Source organism: Sinocyclocheilus grahami, unplaced genomic scaffold, assembly GCF_001515645.1.
Source record: "Sinocyclocheilus grahami isolate Dianchi unplaced genomic scaffold, SAMN03320097.WGS_v1.1 scaffold490.1, whole genome shotgun sequence".
Taxonomy (NCBI): Eukaryota; Metazoa; Chordata; class Actinopteri; order Cypriniformes; family Cyprinidae; genus Sinocyclocheilus; species Sinocyclocheilus grahami.
In genome coordinates, this window is record NW_015505669.1 from 593,191 (window position 1) to 605,829 (window position 12,639).

Sequence of the window (12,639 nt, forward strand, 5' to 3'; positions counted from 1 at the left end):
GCGACTACAGTCAAGCGCAGACCAGTATTGAAGTGCACAGGAAATAAGCAGCAGTCATATTTAAAGCAGTTTAAATTAATATCGAGTACTGATTGATGTTCACTTGGATTTTTCCCCCATCGAGGGAACTTAATACTCTGTCATTAGACGAGCTATTCATTAGTCTGTTTGATGATAAAAATATGAAATTGATTAAATGGGTTATTAATCTGTACAACTGCAGCAGTGGAGGACTATTATTCTGCTGCGTGATACTGCAGAAGAACTGATGACGGCACGGTTTGATCTTCGGCTGACCAATCAGCAGAAAGGGTCGTTTAATTCCCGCCCACATGTAGAAATCAAATATTCAAACTGTTTATTCATTTTTCCACCCATGAACGAAAAACGAAAATTTAAGCTGAATTCTCGTTTTTCGTTTTTTGGAAAAAAATGAAAAAATGAAAAATCAGTTTTCAAATTTTTCTACTTTCAATATTAAATAAAAAAACTAATGATCGAATGATACACGGATTGTGTTTCATGGCGAAAACTTGATTTATTGAAATTCCATTCTCAATTATAAACTGTAAAAGGTCTGGAAACCTTTAAATCTTATATGTTTAAAATTGTATGATATCCCTGGACAGAGTGCACATTTTTGTCCGTAAAAATAATCTAAGTATAATGCAAACTTTTTAAATTAAAATTAACGTGTATAATATATTTTACAGACTTTTTGTAACAAGCTTGTCTCTTTAATAGCTACAGTCTCTTAAATTAATCAAGAATATGAAAAGTACTTCAGTTGTACAATTTGGTAACACTCCATTTATTAACATGAACTAACATTACAATGCGGACTGTTGCAGTATTTATTAATCTTTAATAGGCTATTAGTTAATAAATACATCTGTTCAATGTTTATTCATGGTCTATTCTCATGGAAATTAACATTAACTAAGATAATTAAATGCTTTAGAAGTATTTTTCATTGTTAGTTCATGTTAACTAATGTAGTTAACTATTGTTAACAAATGGTACCTTGCTGTTAAGTGTTGTTGGTAAAACCTTATTTTTAGGTGTCCTTGTTACACATGTTACATGTACTTACTATTATAATAACAATTAATTATGCATAATTACTGTACATGCAAGTAACCCTAATCCTAACCATATAGTAAGTATATTACTCAGTACTTAAATGTATAATTACACTATAACAAGGACATAAATAAAGTGTAACCGTGTTGTTTAATATATTATGAATCTATGTTTGGAGTTATATATTTTTAATTTATTTTAATAAATGTTTCTATACTGTAATGGTTGTACATTGTATGAAGATGCTGTTTGTATGTTAGCCTACTGTTGCCTGTTATAGCTTCTATGGTTATGTTAAATAAATATATATAAATATATCCAATAAGCAAGCAAGTTGGCACATAAATGGTTCACTATTGTTAGATATTGTTAGAAATGTTTGTAATTTTAGGGTCCTAAAAGCAAGAGATGAACACCAAGAGGGAGCACCTTTTATTGTATCAAGTCTGAGAAAAAAGTAGAAACTCTTGCAACAAACAAAGTCCCTCTGTTTCTTCGCCTCTTCTTGAAGCCGTATAATTTTCTCTCATAGAAAAGGTCAGTCTTTGAGATGCCGAGGTTTACGATCTTGGGGCAGCCATCCCTCTGTGTATCAATGAAACAGATAGTTTGACATTTTATTCAGTATGAGATTAAACAGCTGTCCAAGGACTGAAGAAAGGGATTACAAATCCCGATACTGGACAATATAGATTTAGCATTAGCCAGTCAAAAAAATATAATACTTAAGCAGAGCCAAATGTAGAGCAGGTTTACTCACGTCTTTCTCCTGGATGGTGCACTCTTTGCAGTAGTAGGCATCAGATACTCCAGGACCTCCACAAATCACACAGCGCCCTTGTCCAACTTGGGGTGGGGGGGGACAGGTCTATTTATTTTCAACACCTGGAAATTCACTTCTCTCTCTTCTCTCTGCAATTACACTTCCTTTGAATGCCACATGCACCATCACTGCAAAGATGGAGCTCCTGGTAATCCCTGCCTAACCATCAGTTGACCACAACATCTCTGTGAAACTGGGGTCCACAAAGACCGCTAACGTGAAGTTAATGTTGAACGACCAACTGCTAACCACCCCACACTCTTAAACCAATGCACACACACACACACACACACACACACACTCACACTCTCTCTCTTTTCTAGCTTGCTTCATTCCTTCCATCTAGTTATCTAATAAACCTGGCATTTTGCACAATGAATATTGTTGGCTTATTGATGACTTGCTTTTATTCCTCTTTTGTAAGTCACTTTGGATATGAGTGTCTGCTAAATACATAAATGTTATGTAAATGCATTAAAGAGCACAACATTGTAGGCAGCAGTAGATCCCACAGAATTGTGGCTTCTACAATTGTGACATTATTTACTTAACAGCCTTGGAGTTCTGTCTTGAAATGTTTATATGTTACTGTTAACAGTCATTTTTCTCTATGTAATTTTTTTTATTTATTTATTATGCACAGAAAAGAGTGATTATTTCCTTTAATCAAACATCTGTAAAGTGAACATATATGAACATTTATGAAATATTAAAAAATTAAATGACTGAGAAGAAATTAAAATTGTTTGAAATAAATGTTTTAAATATAACATTGGTAAAGCATCAAAATTACACAATAAAATCCAAAACTTACATCTTCCAACGGCTGCAAAAAAAAGGAAAGATAAAATTAGATTTAACACAATTTACACTTGATCAAACTAAACCAATGCCAAATTCAGCTGTAAGCAATTTGGGGCCAAGCACAGAAGACACAACAAATACAGAAAGTACAGTACATACAGCATACACAACAAGCAGAAGAAATGACAAGTAATCAATAGTCACCAAGATCATGATTTTCTGACAAACATTTCAAAAGTTATGACCGTTATTTGGATCTCATGACCTGTAGGTGGCACTGTTCTCAAATTTGGCATGTACTCAGATCGTGGTGCTGATGAACTGTACCAAGTTTTGTTTAGGTAACATCTTTAAAATGGACAATAATATTTTTGAAAAAGATAAATGGTAAATCATTCAAATCAGTATAAATGATGGAATGTAATAACAGAGAATGTTTTCAAAAGTTATAAGTATTTTTGCAAAACAAACATAGATATAGCTCTGGAACGCTAGATGGTGCAATGCTCAAACGTGTCAGGTACCTTCATGTTTTCTATGAATCCTACCAAATTTTGTATTTGATATGTCCAGTTGTTTAAAAGACATTTTAAGGCGGTTCATCCAATCCCAGAAAAATCTGTATCCACAGATTCAGCATGACCCAAGGAATGCTGATAAAGCCACTGATCCAAATTATACTCAATATTGTTATGTTTGCGTCATCATAATTTTTGATGATGAATATCAAAATTCTGTTCAGTAATTTCTGTGCTCTGTCCAGTGATCATCTGTTCCAATTTTGGTAATAACTGTACAAATTTTGAAGGAGTAGCAAAAAACAGAATACTGTACTTTTCAAAATGCTGATTATTCATTGGGTAAAGTCTTAATGTAAAATATGGATTGTGATCACCAAGAGGAGAGTAATCTGGTGAACTACTTTTCTTTTCCAAAAGTTATAACCATTTGAAAAGTTAATTTTTAACTGTGGAGTATGTAGTAGGGACCCCAACATTGGTCAGGTTACTAATCTGGACCACCTGTATCAGTGTACCATATTTTATCATTTTACTATGTATGGTTCATAGGACTGCCATGGAGAGGAAGAATAATAAGAAAACCAACACAATAGCGGCTACACACCTTCAGCACTTGGACCCTAAAAACAAAACAGCAGAAGGTAAAAAATAGATGAGGACAACACTGCCCTACAACTACAGCTGACACTGTAAACAAACAACTAAGTGTGTTTCCATCTGTTGCTACAACACTTAACCAGGATTTTCTCTGAATAAATATCTGTTTAAGCCATTAACTGTACTAATGATGACTATAAATTTGTTTGTTAAACAAATGTATCAAATAGGTATTAAACTTAGATCTAGATTTAGAGTTTAATACCTAAAATATAGAAAATCTTTCCTGCAAAAAATCAAATGTGGGTGATATTTTGCCATTATGAAAGAACGAACGCAGCCAGTTAGCAAGACACTGGGCAATTTCCAAACAAACTATCCAGTCATGAAGAAGTCATGCTCGTCACAAAGAAGAAGTTTGTAACGCACTTAGCAAAGTGAGCAGTCAAAGACAACGTCATTTGAATAGATGTTATCCCATAGGCCTAAATGCAACCATTAGTAGAATTCATACTGTTTGTGATACATGTACTTTTTGCAACATATAAGAAGATACTGAAAAATTAAATTTTCTATTTCATTTTGGATTGATTTTTATAATGGTCATGACTAAAAAATTAACAAAACTCTAAATGTAGACATTTTTCTTTATTTTCAAAACCCAGAAAAACAAAACGATGTTCTTTTGATTATTTAATTAGGGGGTTTTTTTATTCACAAGACTCGAATAACTCAGAAGAAACCTTAATAATTTGTAATAGCCTACAGATCTCACAGTATACTTTGAAACACTTTCAAACAAGACAACATAAATCAAGAAATTTATAAAAACAATAGAAACTCTAAAGCGTTTCAGATTTATGAAACTACCCACATTTTACACAGTACTTTGTATTTTCTTTAGTTAAAAAAAAAATGTATATTTTATTTATTTGTACGTATATGTGCATTTTATATTTTTGTTTATATTCCTTTGTTGCTCTTTAAGGCCCCAACGATGACCTCCGAACTCCCTTCTTCTGAGGATTTGGATTGAAGGCTCATCAGCATCTTAGTGCCACCTACTGGACACAGTACAACATGACCATATATCACAAATGTGCCTCACATTCAATTTTTAGGGTAGGCGATAAAAAAAGAAAAACAATTCAAGGCAAATGTGTACTACTAAAGACATCAGACACGTGTTTCATGGCGAAAACTGATCCAAACAAGGCCAATAAAATTACATTCTCAATTATATAAACTGGAAAACGTATGGAAACCTTTTTCATCTTATGCAATTGTATAAATTCTCTAGAAACAGAGTGCACATTTTTATCTGTAAAAAATAATCTAGGTATAATGTTGACTTTGCAAATAAAAAATTAACATATAGGCCTATAAAACACTTTCTATATTAGGCTTTTTGTAACGAGTCTCTTTAATACAGTTTCTTAAACTAATCAAAAATAGGAAGAATACTTCTATTGTTCAGTATGGCAACATTTTACATTAAGGTTCCATTAGCTAACATTGCACTGAGCAATGCATTTGTTACGGTATTTATTCATCCTTATTAATGTTATTTAATAAAAATACAACTCAATGTTAGTTGATGGTCCATTAAATAATATTAATATATACAAAATGTATCAGTAAATGTTGAAATTAACATTTTAATGAACTTTTTCAGATGAATTAATGCAGTAGTATTTTTCATTTTCATAACAAGTTGGCACATAAATAGAAATGTAATGTTTGTGTCATTTTAGACAAGGTCCTAAAAGCAAGACATGAACACCTGGACAAAATTATTACTAGGATTGACCACTAATGTTTTTCACCCTGTGTGTTGACATGTTTTGTGTTAAAGAAAATAGTGAGGGGAAAATGTGAACATCTTAAATTGCTGGTCTTTTAAAACTAGACACAATTAGATCCAACCGTTTCAACATCCTTCCAAGACGATGAGCTCTTATACCCGCGCGTCGGCTTCTAGCGTCACATCTTTGTCAGTGAACAAAATGGCAACCTACTGCTTAACCGTTGCCCGGCTTCAGGTACATGAATATCTACATTTTATATCGTCACCACGTATGGTTTGCATTTGCTAATTCGTGTATGAATGCCATTCAGAGCTGTGCTTGAGAGTTTGAGGTGCACAGATGAGTGAACTGACCGTGTCCGTGCTGGAATCTGCTCGCGAAGTGTTCACAGGTCATTGCGGCCAAGGATGTCATAGCAGACGCGAGGATGGCGTATAATCTTTATTTCCAGCTGTTTGATACAGGACAGCCAAAGCACGAAAGCAGAAATACTTATAACTGTATTATCGATTCACCTATTGTGGATTTTTCATGGACTGGCTATTAGGTTTTAGTCGCAAGGTGAACACAAGGTTAACGGCGCTGCCGATGTAACGTTAGATTGAACGACAGCGTTACTAACACGACAACGATATAGCTACAAAACCAAATGTTAATATGTGATCTGTAACGTTATCGCATATGTATACGTATTTCAGAATTCTCGGAGCTTCACACCTGAGGTTCGCTCATGCTGAGCAAGTGAGCAGCTGTGATTTCACAATATGAATTACACCTGTTGTTTTTAATATGAGCCTACAAAACATAGGCTACACTACCGGTCAGAAGTTTGGGATCAGTTTTAAAGAAGTCTCTTATGCTCATCAAGGCTGCATTTATTTGATCACAAATACAGAAAAAAACGTAATCTAAATATAGGATATAAAATAATGGTTTCTATTTTAATATCCTTTGAAATATAATTTATTTCTGTGATGCAAAGCTGAGTTTCTATCAGCCATAACTCCAGTGTAAAGTGCCACATGATCCTTCAGAAGTCATTCTAATATGCTGATTTATTATTAGAATGATCAATGTTGGCAACAGTTGTGCTGGCAAATATTTTTTTGGAAACTGCGATACTTTTTTCAGGATTCTTTGATGAATAAAAAGTTAAAAAGAACAGCATTTATTCAAAATATAAATCTTTTCTAACAATATGCTTTTTTGCTTTCAGTTCTTAAAAATGCAACGCATCCTTGCCGAATAAAAGTTTTAATTTCTTTCAAAAAAAGAAAGAATAAAAATGTACTGACCCCAAACTTTTGAACTGTAGTGTATATTGTTAGAAAAGATTTCTATTTTAAATAAATGCTCTGCTTTAAAAAAATTGATTCATCAAAGAATCCTGAAAAAAAAGTATCAGCGGTTCCAAAAAAATATTAAGCAGCACAACAGTTTCCAGCACTGATAATAAATCAGCATGTTAGAATGATTTCTGAAGGATCATGTGACACTGAAGACTGGAGTAATGATGCTGAAAATTCAGCTTTGCATCACAGAAATAAATTAGATTTTAATGTATATTAAAATAGAAAAACGCTATTTTACATCATAATAATATTTCACAATATTACATTTTTTCCTGTATTTTTGATCAAATAAATGCAGCCTTGATGAGCATAAGAGACTTCTTTAAAACTGATCCCAAACTTCTGACCGGTAGTGTAGCCTATGTTTTGTAGGCTCATATTAAAAACAACAGGTGTAATTCATATTGTGAAATCACAGCTGCTCACTTGCTCAGCATGAGCGAACCTCAGGTGTGAAGCTCCGAGAATTCTGAAATACGTATACATATGCGATAACGTTACAGATCACATATTAACATTTGGTTTTGTAGCTATATCGTTGTCGTGTTAGTAACGCTGTCGTTCAATCTAACGTTACATCGGCAGCGCCGTTAACCTTGTGTTCACCTTGCGACTAAAACCTAATAGCCAGTCCATGAAAAATCCACAATAGGTGAATCGATAATACAGTTATAAGTATTTCTGCTTTCGTGCTTTGGCTGTCCTGTATCAAACAGCTGGAAATAAAGATTATACGCCATCCTCGCGTCTGCTATGACATCCTTGGCCGCAATGACCTGTGAACACTTCGCGAGCAGATTCCAGCACGGACACGGTCAGTTCACTCATCTGTGCACCTCAAACTCTCAAGCACAGCTCTGAATGGCATTCATACACGAATTAGCAAATGCAAACCATACGTGGTGACGATATAAAATGTAGATATTCATGTACCTGAAGCCGGGCAACGGTTAAGCAGTAGGTTGCCATTTTGTTCACTGACAAAGATGTGACGCTAGAAGCCGACGCGCGGGTATAAGAGCTCATCGTCTTGGAAGGATGTTGAAACGGTTGGATCTAATTGTGTCTAGTTTTAAAAGACCAGCAATTTAAGATGTTCACATTTTCCCCTCACTATTTTCTTTAACACAAAACATGTCAACACACAGGGTGAAAAACATTAGTGGTCAATCCTAGTAATAATTTTGTCCAGGTGTTCATGTCTTGCTTTTAGGACCTTGTCTAAAATGACACAAACATTACATTTCTATTTATGTGCCAACTTGTTATGAAAATGAAAAATACTACTGCATTAATTCATCTGAAAAAGTTCATTAAAATGTTAATTTCAACATTTACTGATACATTTTGTATATATTAATATTATTTAATGGACCATCAACTAACATTGAGTTGTATTTTTATTAAATAACATTAATAAGGATGAATAAATACCGTAACAAATGCATTGCTCAGTGCAATGTTAGCTAATGGAACCTTAATGTAAAATGTTGCCATACTGAACAATAGAAGTATTCTTCCTATTTTTGATTAGTTTAAGAAACTGTATTAAAGAGACTCGTTACAAAAAGCCTAATATAGAAAGTGTTTTATAGGCCTATATGTTAATTTTTTATTTGCAAAGTCAACATTATACCTAGATTATTTTTTACAGATAAAAATGTGCACTCTGTTTCTAGAGAATTTATACAATTGCATAAGATGAAAAAGGTTTCCATACGTTTTCCAGTTTATATAATTGAGAATGTAATTTTATTGGCCTTGTTTTGGATCAGTTTTCGCCATGAAACACGTGTCTGATGTCTTTAGTAGTACACATTTGCCTTGAATTTTTTTTCTTTTTTTATCGCCTACCCTAAAAATTGAATGTGAGGCACATTTGTGATATATGGTCATGTTGTACTGTGTCCAGTAGGTGGCACTAAGATGCTGATGAGCCTTCAATCCAAATCCTCAGAAGAAGGGAGTTCGGAGGTCATCGTTGGGGCCTTAAAGAGCAACAAAGGAATATAAACAAAAATATAAAATGCACATATACGTACAAATAAATAAAATATACATTTTTTTTTTAACTAAAGAAAATACAAAGTACTGTGTAAAATGTGGGTAGTTTCATAAATCTGAAACGCTTTAGAGTTTCTATTGTTTTTATAAATTTCTTGATTTATGTTGTCTTGTTTGAAAGTGTTTCAAAGTATACTGTGAGATCTGTAGGCTATTACAAATTATTAAGGTTTCTTCTGAGTTATTCGAGTCTTGTGAATAAAAAAAACCCCTAATTAAATAATCAAAAGAACATCGTTTTGTTTTTCTGGGTTTTGAAAATAAAGAAAAATGTCTACATTTAGAGTTTTGTTAATTTTTTAGTCATGACCATTATAAAAATCAATCCAAAATGAAATAGAAAATTTAATTTTTCAGTATCTTCTTATATGTTGCAAAAAGTACATGTATCACAAACAGTATGAATTCTACTAATGGTTGCATTTAGGCCTATGGGATAACATCTATTCAAATGACGTTGTCTTTGACTGCTCACTTTGCTAAGTGCGTTACAAACTTCTTCTTTGTGACAAGCATGACTTCTTCATGACTGGATAGTTTGTTTGGAAATTGCCCAGTGTCTTGCTAACTGGCTGCGTTCGTTCTTTCATAATGGCAAAATATCACCCACATTTGATTTTTTGCAGGAAAGATTTTCTATATTTTAGGTATTAAACTCTAAATCTAGATCTAAGTTTAATACCTATTTGATACATTTGTTTAACAAACAAATTTATAGTCATCATTAGTACAGTTAATGGCTTAAACAGATATTTATTCAGAGAAAATCCTGGTTAAGTGTTGTAGCAACAGATGGAAACACACTTAGTTGTTTGTTTACAGTGTCAGCTGTAGTTGTAGGGCAGTGTTGTCCTCATCTATTTTTTACCTTCTGCTGTTTTGTTTTTAGGGTCCAAGTGCTGAAGGTGTGTAGCCGCTATTGTGTTGGTTTTCTTATTATTCTTCCTCTCCATGGCAGTCCTATGAACCATACATAGTAAAATGATAAAATATGGTACACTGATACAGGTGGTCCAGATTAGTAACCTGACCAATGTTGGGGTCCCTACTACATACTCCACAGTTAAAAATTAACTTTTCAAATGGTTATAACTTTTGGAAAAGAAAAGTAGTTCACCAGATTACTCTCCTCTTGGTGATCACAATCCATATTTTACATTAAGACTTTACCCACTGAATAATCAGCATTTTGAAAAGTACAGTATTCTGTTTTTTGCTACTCCTTCAAAATTTGTACAGTTATTACCAAAATTGGAACAGATGATCACTGGACAGAGCACAGAAATTACTGAACAGAATTTTGATATTCATCATCAAAAATTATGATGACGCAAACGTAACAATATTGAGTATAATTTGGATCAGTGGCTTTATCAGCATTCCTTGGGTCATGCTGAATCTGTGGATACAGATTTTTCTGGGATTGGATGAACCGCTTTAAAATGTCTTTTAAACAACTGGACATATCGGCACAAAATTTGGTAGGGTTCATAGAAAACATGAAGGTACCTGACACGTTTGAGCATTGCACCATCTAGCGTTCCAGAGCTATATCTATGTTTGTTTTGCAAAAATACTTATAACTTTTGAAAACATTCTCTGTTATTACATTCCATCATTTATACTGATTTGAATGATTTACCATTTATCTTTTTCAAAAATATTATTGTCCATTTTAAAGATGTTACCTAAACAAAACTTGGTACAGTTCATCAGCACCACGATCTGAGTACATGCCAAATTTGAGAACAGTGCCACCTACAGGTCATGAGATCCAAATAACGGTCATAACTTTTGAAATGTTTGTCAGAAAATCATGATCTTGGTGACTATTGATTACTTGTCATTTCTTCTGCTTGTTGTGTATGCTGTATGTACTGTACTTTCTGTATTTGTTGTGTCTTCTGTGCTTGGCCCCAAATTGCTTACAGCTGAATTTGGCATTGGTTTAGTTTGATCAAGTGTAAATTGTGTTAAATCTAATTTTATCTTTCCTTTTTTTTGCAGCCGTTGGAAGATGTAAGTTTTGGATTTTATTGTGTAATTTTGATGCTTTACCAATGTGATATTTAAAACATTTATTTCAAACAATTTTAATTTCTTCTCAGTCATTTAATTTTTTAATATTTCATAAATGTTCATATATGTTCACTTTACAGATGTTTGATTAAAGGAAATAATCACTCTTTTCTGTGCATAATAAATAAATAAAAAAAATTACATAGAGAAAAATGACTGTTAACAGTAACATATAAACATTTCAAGACAGAACTCCAAGGCTGTTAAGTAAATAATGTCACAATTGTAGAAGCCACAATTCTGTGGGATCTACTGCTGCCTACAATGTTGTGCTCTTTAATGCATTTACATAACATTTATGTATTTAGCAGACACTCATATCCAAAGTGACTTACAAAAGAGGAATAAAAGCAAGTCATCAATAAGCCAACAATATTCATTGTGCAAAATGCCAGGTTTATTAGATAACTAGATGGAAGGAATGAAGCAAGCTAGAAAAGAGAGAGAGTGTGAGTGTGTGTGTGTGTGTGTGTGTGTGTGTGTGCATTGGTTTAAGAGTGTGGGGTGGTTAGCAGTTGGTCGTTCAACATTAACTTCACGTTAGCGGTCTTTGTGGACCCCAGTTTCACAGAGATGTTGTGGTCAACTGATGGTTAGGCAGGGATTACCAGGAGCTCCATCTTTGCAGTGATGGTGCATGTGGCATTCAAAGGAAGTGTAATTGCAGAGAGAAGAGAGAGAAGTGAATTTCCAGGTGTTGAAAATAAATAGACCTGTCCCCCCCCACCCCAAGTTGGACAAGGGCGCTGTGTGATTTGTGGAGGTCCTGGAGTATCTGATGCCTACTACTGCAAAGAGTGCACCATCCAGGAGAAAGACGTGAGTAAACCTGCTCTACATTTGGCTCTGCTTAAGTATTATATTTTTTTGACTGGCTAATGCTAAATCTATATTGTCCAGTATCGGGATTTGTAATCCCTTTCTTCAGTCCTTGGACAGCTGTTTAATCTCATACTGAATAAAATGTCAAACTATCTGTTTCATTGATACACAGAGGGATGGCTGCCCCAAGATCGTAAACCTCGGCATCTCAAAGACTGACCTTTTCTATGAGAGAAAATTATACGGCTTCAAGAAGAGGCGAAGAAACAGAGGGACTTTGTTTGTTGCAAGAGTTTCTACTTTTTTCTCAGACTTGATACAATAAAAGGTGCTCCCTCTTGGTGTTCATCTCTTGCTTTTAGGACCCTAAAATTACAAACATTTCTAACAATATCTAACAATAGTGAACCATTTATGTGCCAACTTGCTTGCTTATTGGATATATTTATATATATTTATTTAACATAACCATAGAAGCTATAACAGGCAACAGTAGGCTAACATACAAACAGCATCTTCATACAATGTACAACCATTACAGTATAGAAACATTTATTAAAATAAATTAAAAATATATAACTCCAAACATAGATTCATAATATATTAAACAACACGGTTACACTTTATTTATGTCCTTGTTATAGTGTAATTATACATTTAAGTACTGAGTAATATACTTACTATAT

The 12,639-nt window shown here is 33.6% G+C and overlaps 2 protein-coding genes across 2 annotated transcripts; one reads left to right on the forward strand and one right to left on the reverse strand.

The window, feature by feature from the left end:
* Nucleotides 1-1,515: 1,515 nt before the first annotated feature.
* LOC107554012 (PHD finger-like domain-containing protein 5A) lies at nucleotides 1,516-6,405 on the reverse strand. Its single transcript, XM_016236366.1, has 4 exons — nucleotides 5,990-6,405; nucleotides 2,721-2,732; nucleotides 1,844-1,929; nucleotides 1,516-1,668 (listed from the first exon to the last, which is right to left on the reverse strand). The coding sequence occupies exons 1-4, from the start codon at nucleotides 6,048-6,050 to the stop codon at nucleotides 1,516-1,518; spliced, it is 312 nt and encodes a 103-aa protein (XP_016091852.1). The 5' UTR covers nucleotides 6,051-6,405.
* Nucleotides 6,406-7,386: 981 nt separating this feature from the next.
* Nucleotides 7,387-12,278, forward strand: LOC107554013 (PHD finger-like domain-containing protein 5A). The gene is made up of 4 exons (XM_016236367.1): nucleotides 7,387-7,802; nucleotides 11,060-11,071; nucleotides 11,865-11,950; nucleotides 12,126-12,278. The coding sequence occupies exons 1-4, from the start codon at nucleotides 7,742-7,744 to the stop codon at nucleotides 12,276-12,278; spliced, it is 312 nt and encodes a 103-aa protein (XP_016091853.1). The 5' UTR covers nucleotides 7,387-7,741.
* Nucleotides 12,279-12,639: the final 361 nt, after the last annotated feature.

Bases quoted from the DNA above. Each gene is read 5' to 3' on its own strand.
- LOC107554012 (XM_016236366.1), bottom strand. From the start codon at position 6,050: ATGACATCCTTGGCCGCAATGACCTGTGAACACTTCGCGAGCAGATTC. The intron at 1,669-1,843 runs GTGAGTAAACCT...ATTGATACACAG, and splicing joins GCACCATCCAGGAGAAAGAC to AGGGATGGCTGCCCCAAGAT.
- LOC107554013 (XM_016236367.1), top strand. From the start codon at position 7,742: ATGACATCCTTGGCCGCAATGACCTGTGAACACTTCGCGAGCAGATTC. The intron at 11,951-12,125 runs GTGAGTAAACCT...ATTGATACACAG, and splicing joins GCACCATCCAGGAGAAAGAC to AGGGATGGCTGCCCCAAGAT.